Here is a 6,226-nt window from a genome sequence, read left to right as displayed (position 1 = left end):
ATTTTATTTTATTTGCTCGGTCTTGAAGAGTGAGAACCAATTTTCACCACTATAGACGGCCCTTGTGTCCCCTAGCTGTGGCCCCTGTCCGGCGCTTCTCTTCAGACAACAAAGGCCGATAAATGGGTGTTTATTTCATCTCGACTGTTTGCAAATGTGTCCCCATCTAAGAATTTTTATGAACGCTTTTTGTTATTAACATCATTCACATCCAGCCTCAGTCAATTTCTTTGAACGCTGGCAGACCGTCAAAATGATGCGTAAATCTGCGCTTTAGAACTTCCAGTTACCAAATCCATCATCCCAATAGGCCTACAGATGAGATAGTCCATGTGTATTAGGTTTACATCTGAATAACAGTGAGAATAAAATATACTTTAAGGCAGAGTTAAAACTTAGAGGTGGGAAGTGATATAAAAATATCTAAAACTGGAAAATAAGATTTGAAAGTGATGGTGCATGAGCAATGGAGAAAGTCTCTCACCAAAGCAACATTTTAGTTGAATTCAAACGTTTGTGTGCATTAACGTTGACTTTTTCGAATATTAATTATTTGATATTTGCTAAATTTGATAGACTGTAGGACAAATTATTTTCCCATATCCTTTTAGAATGATGTATCCCAAATGATTTTGTGGTGTTTATTTCACGAACGCAATATGTTCTAATTTAATCATAACTCCAAAATGCACAATAGCAATATTCCGTCTGTTTAATCTTGAACTGTGTTTGGGCACCTAATGTGTTGCTTGTATTATGCATAGATGACAGTGCTTGTCTCCATGGGTGGTATCGTGCTCCCAATAAGGCTGGAAGGCGGTTACTTCAAACTTTTTGCGCCTCAGGGGTGGGCACTCCCACCTTTATGTTGATTGGTTGCCTGTGCTCTTATAGTATCCCCCTCAGGGTAAAATAGTCAGCTCTAGTTTAGTCAGCTCCTGGCTGTTATCTAAAAGTGACGGATATTTCCCATTCAGTTTGGAATCGTTACTCTTGCGTTAACATTCATTTTTATATCTGTACAGCTAGGGGCACTTCTGTTTTTTTGTGTGTTTTTTTGTGCGAGTTGCTGCGGTTGGTGTCGATAGAACAGAGATGAGTAGTCCGGATGCGGGTTACGCCAGTGACGATCAGACCCAGCCTAGGTGCGCGATGTCAGTCATGATGCCTGGAATGGGACACTGTCAGTGGGCAGACCCCCTGAGCCCTCTCGGGGACACCAAAGTGAAGAGCGAGTCGTGCGCTACCAGCTCCGGGAACCAGAACCGTGGAAAGACTGAGCCGCGGATCCGGAGACCCATGAATGCGTTCATGGTGTGGGCAAAGGATGAGCGCAAACGACTGGCACAACAAAATCCTGACCTGCACAATGCGGAGTTGAGCAAAATGTTGGGTAAGACAATACAATTATAAAGTAGGCTTAATTGATTATGTGAGCCTGTTACTTCCATGATATTTATAAAGACCAATGTGTATTTCTTTAATATATATATATTTTTTATATATACATGACGAAATCCTTAGTGAATTATTGTTATTTTAAACAGTGTGTTGTTGTCACGTGAAAGCATAATGAATTTATTTTACAATAAATATGATAAATATTATTGTAGCCTACGTCAATGATTTTGGTTTGTAGTATTTGTGTAGTGACACATTTTCATGAAAAAGCACATTATGGAAACTATCTGCCCTTACTTTGGCCATTCAAATATAGAGTAAGTAACTAATATAATTTCCAAATGAACTAATTACAACGATTACTGCTTTTGATCAATAATAATAGTAATGTTATCATGTTATGAAATCAGTGTTCTCCTGTTGTTACTAAATTGGCAATTAGCTATTTTGGAACACCACCAGTCTGCATGCCTGATGCCGCCATATGACTCATATGAGCTCTGTTCTTGATCTGTAGGGAAGTCGTGGAAAGCCCTTCCTGTGTCCGAGAAGCGCCCCTTTGTAGAGGAGGCTGAAAGGCTCCGGGTCCAGCACATGCAGGACCACCCCAACTACAAATACCGACCCCGGCGGAGGAAGCAGGTGAAGAGGATTAAGCGTCTGGACTCAGGGTTCCTGGTTCATGGTGTGTCCGACCACCAGAGCACCTCCCTGGGTGGGGACGGCCGAGTGTGTATGGAGGGCCTGGGGCTGGGTTACCACCACGAGCATGGCTACCAGGTGTCGACTCAGTCCCTCGGCCACTACCGCGACGCCCAGGCCCTCGGGGGGGCTTCCTACGAACCCTACAGCCTGCCCACCCCCGACACCTCCCCACTAGATGCCGTGGAATCAGACTCCATGTTCTTCTCCGGCCACTCTCAGGAGGAGTGCCACATGATGCCTGCGTACGCCTACCACTCCCAGGGGGCAGAGTACACACCTCAGGACCCTCACTCCAACCAGCACGCCAACCACATTCTCCACAGACACCTCTCCTCCCCCACTGAGCAGCAGCAAGGCCACCAGGCTGGCCCCATGCCCCCCTCCTTCAACCAATTGGCTATGTACTACAGCCAACATTGTAGCCCCAGTCACCCCAAGCGACACCCAGGACATGGGACAGGACAGCGCTCCCCTCCCCCAGACTCCCACCCAGCAGACCAGGTGGAGCAGATGCATCCATCAGAGCTGATAGGTGAGGTGGACCGGAGTGAGTTTGAACAGTACCTGAGCTCCTCCAGACCTGGGGACATGACAGGCCTGTCGTATGGGGCACATGAGGCCAACATGCAGGGACCTGAGAGCCTGATATCCTCTGTGCTCTCTGATGCCAGCACAGTGTTCTACTGTAACTACACCTCCTAACCTCCTGGTCCTCCCTGTCTCGATCTACTACTGAAGCTATTACAGCACATAACCTGACCTCAAATGTCTCTTTCTGTCTCCTGTCACTATTTCTGTCTTCTCTCTTTCTCTCTCTCTCTCTCTCCCTCCCTGTCTCCGTTTCTCTCTATGTCTTTCTCTTTCATTCTGTTACAATTGAAGGCCCGTGGGAACAGTGGGATCTCTTTAATTTGAGGGTTCAAATTCAGTATGTTATTTTCTTTTTGTGTGAAGGGCGTTCAATGTGTATCACTGTATGAGCTAAGAAGCCATAGTATGACATCTGAATTGTAATGATGACTGTTCACACATTGGTTTGTATTTTCTTTTTGTTCTGAAGAGGAACATAAATACATTTTCTGATAATAAATAATGTACAGTTACTATTTGAACGTTTTATGTATAGCTGTTTTATACTTTTACACTTTTGAAAAATAAAGTTTTGAACCAAAATATATGTTCCTTTACTGTTTTATGTTTTTGAATTACTTTACCCTACATTTTTGTTGTTGAAATACAGCATTACACCAATTATTATATCAATGCACCTTGGTAATAAGTAACCATATAGTTATTAATACAATGTTTTCATTGTTTATTTGAATCAATGTTAACATCAGTTGAAGTGGTTATAGACCTACACTTGTGTTTTATGTTATTAATAATCAAATTTGTTGAAACCGTTTTTTTATCCATAAGATAGATCACTTATTCTTATACTGTATAGACATTAGTGCTAGCCTAGATTAGTTTCACAACAATATTAGGAACATGTATCTGATCATTTTTACATTTAACAAATCCTCCACAGGCCTACAATTCACAGCCATCTGCTCACATTTGATAGACAATACATATTATATTTGAATGCTTTGTATATTCTCAAGAAAACACATACATGGTGAATAAACTGATGGTCGCGTTATGGAACATTGTGGAGCAGCTCAACGGGCAACAGAGTTAGTCCACAGTGGAAGGCTCTGGTCCGGCTTCCTGCCCCGGTTAGAATAGCGGTGATCTCAGGGTTTGACTTACAAATGACGCCTTGTTTTTGCAGCATGGAAGCACAGTTTATGTCCCGGATATCCTGTCTCTAAATGATTTAGTCTCCCCTGACTAATGGCAGAGACAATTCAATATTTGTGTATTTATTACACCTATGCTAAATAATGGAGAGTCGTACAATAGGACTAAACATATTTATACAAATATATATTTTTTATAGCCAAATAAGAGGTATACTGTGTGTTTTTCATAGCATGGATTAATTCAGAAAACAGATAAAGTATATGGACATTTGATGTGGAATGGATGAGGAAGGTGTTAAGCACATCAAGACAACGATTCCTATATATTTATAGTTGTGTGTACCATTTTATAAATAAAGATGTTCCTTTTGAAAGGACGAGGTTCTTCTTCGAGGTGTCAAGCACCCTGACCCCAGAATCCATTTTTAGTACTTCAGAGGAAGCATTTTCCAGAGGCGTATATTCCTCCACTTTGTTCATGTCCAGTGTTTTGACATTTCTCCTATGTAACACAAGCAGAGGTTGGATCTCAAGGTAAATATTCCCTGTCCTTCCCACGGACATAATGATGATGTCATTTTAGAGATTGGAAATATTCAAGAAAAATAAAAGGTGCATTATAATTCTACAGATTAATCATATCCTAGTTTGGGGAAATTGCTCTGTCCAGTCCAATTTAATTAATCTCAACGTATGGTATTTTTTTCTCACATAAAACACGCAAGATGGTCATTAATCGAGCATTGCATATGACTGGGATTATTTTCTGTTTATTGTATTGTTGTAACATAAGGTAATCCTCTAACCACCCCAAACGCAGATAGGCTTCCCGCTTCCACCCCTAAAGAAACATGCCCTACAGATTAAACATTTGCACCCCCACCCCCAACCTGGACTCAGGGGTAGACGTAACTTAGTAAGTACAAATCCGGGACACCCCAATAAGTGTAATATGTTATGTTTCATATGGTATGTATTAATTTGTGGATGTCCATCATCCATTTCGTATATGTTACGAATAAAAATTTGTATGAAATGTTGCAAATTGCAATTTGGACAAAATGTAACGAATTCGCAAAATGTATGATATGTTACAAATTCCAATTTGTTGTTGCTAAGGTTAGCTAAATGACTAGGTGGCTAACTATAGCTAGGTAGCTAACGTTAGCTAGGCTAGGGGTTAGGAGTGAAGGTTAGTGTTAAGGTTAGGGTTAAGGTTGGGATCAGGAGTTAGGTTAAAAGTTGCAAAGTAGCCAAAAAAGTAGTAAGTAGTTGTAAAGTTGCTAATTAGCTAAAATGCTAAAGTTGTCTGTGATGAGATTCGTACAAAATACCTTTTGGGTTGCTAGACGTTCACGTTATACGCCCACCCTTCCACCCCGACCAATCACCCTACTTTTGTTTTTGCCCTAACCATTTGACGAGTACAATCACATACTGTATGTTTCATCATTGTTGACTGGTCCCTGCAGCAAACCATCACAAATATGTGATTGGAACAGTAGCAACAGAATGTATAGGGGGTAGAAATTGGGGAAGGTATCATTATCACGTTTTAGGGAAGACCCAGATGCAGACAGTGTTGAAGTAATAAAAGTTTATTACTAGAACAGGGGGCAGGAAAAATAACAGGTAAAGGGTAGGCAGAGGTCAGTAATCCAGATCAGAGTCCAAAAGGTACAGAACGGCAGGTAGTCTCAGGGTCAGGGCAGGCAGAGGTCAATAATCCAGTGTGGTGGGGCAAGGTACAGGACGGCAGGCAGCCTCAGGGCAGGCAGAATGGTCAACACAGGGAAAACTAGAAAACAGGAACTATAGAAAAGACAGGAGCAAGGGGAAAAACGCTGGGAGGCTTGACGAACAAAATGAACTGGCAACAGACAAACAGAGAACACAGGTATAAATACACAGGGATAATGAGGGGAGATGGGAGACACCTGGACAGCTGAAACAGATCAGGGTGTTTATTTTATTTTTTATTTTACCTTTATTTAACTAGGCAAGTCAGTTAAGAACAAATTCTTATTTTCAATGACGGCCTAGGAACAGTGGGTTAACTGCCTGTTCAGGGGCAGAACGACAGATTTGTACCTTGTCAGCTCGGGGATTTGAACTTGCAACCTTTCGGTTACTAGTCCAACGCTCTAACCACTAGGCTACCCTGCCGGCCCAGTGTGTGACAGAAATATTACTTTGATGGGGCATTTATCAATAAATGGGGGGCAGACACAGGAGAAGTTTATATGCAAAATAAAAATAAAACCCAGGGTCTAAGCTGGCAACCCATAGTTGTCTTGAAAGCACCATAAGTCAGTCGAGTGAACTATCCCTTGTTATAACATCTTTAGTCTGACAGACCCTTACGTGACAAC

The 6,226-nt window shown here is 41.7% G+C and overlaps 1 protein-coding gene across 1 annotated transcript; it reads left to right on the top strand.

Moving 5' to 3' along the window:
- Positions 1–913: 913 nt before the first annotated feature.
- Positions 914–3,283, top strand: LOC129822750 (transcription factor Sox-17-alpha-A-like). Its single transcript, XM_055881133.1, has 2 exons — positions 914–1,393; positions 1,919–3,283. The coding sequence occupies exons 1-2, from the start codon at positions 1,096–1,098 to the stop codon at positions 2,806–2,808; spliced, it is 1,188 nt and encodes a 395-aa protein (XP_055737108.1). The 5' UTR covers positions 914–1,095; the 3' UTR covers positions 2,809–3,283.
- The last annotated feature ends 2,943 nt before the right edge of the window (positions 3,284–6,226 follow it).

The sequence above is a fragment of the Salvelinus fontinalis genome, chromosome 25 (genome assembly GCF_029448725.1).
Source record: "Salvelinus fontinalis isolate EN_2023a chromosome 25, ASM2944872v1, whole genome shotgun sequence".
In the NCBI taxonomy this organism is placed as follows: Eukaryota; Metazoa; Chordata; class Actinopteri; order Salmoniformes; family Salmonidae; genus Salvelinus; species Salvelinus fontinalis.
This window is presented reverse-complemented; position numbering and strand designations above follow the sequence as displayed.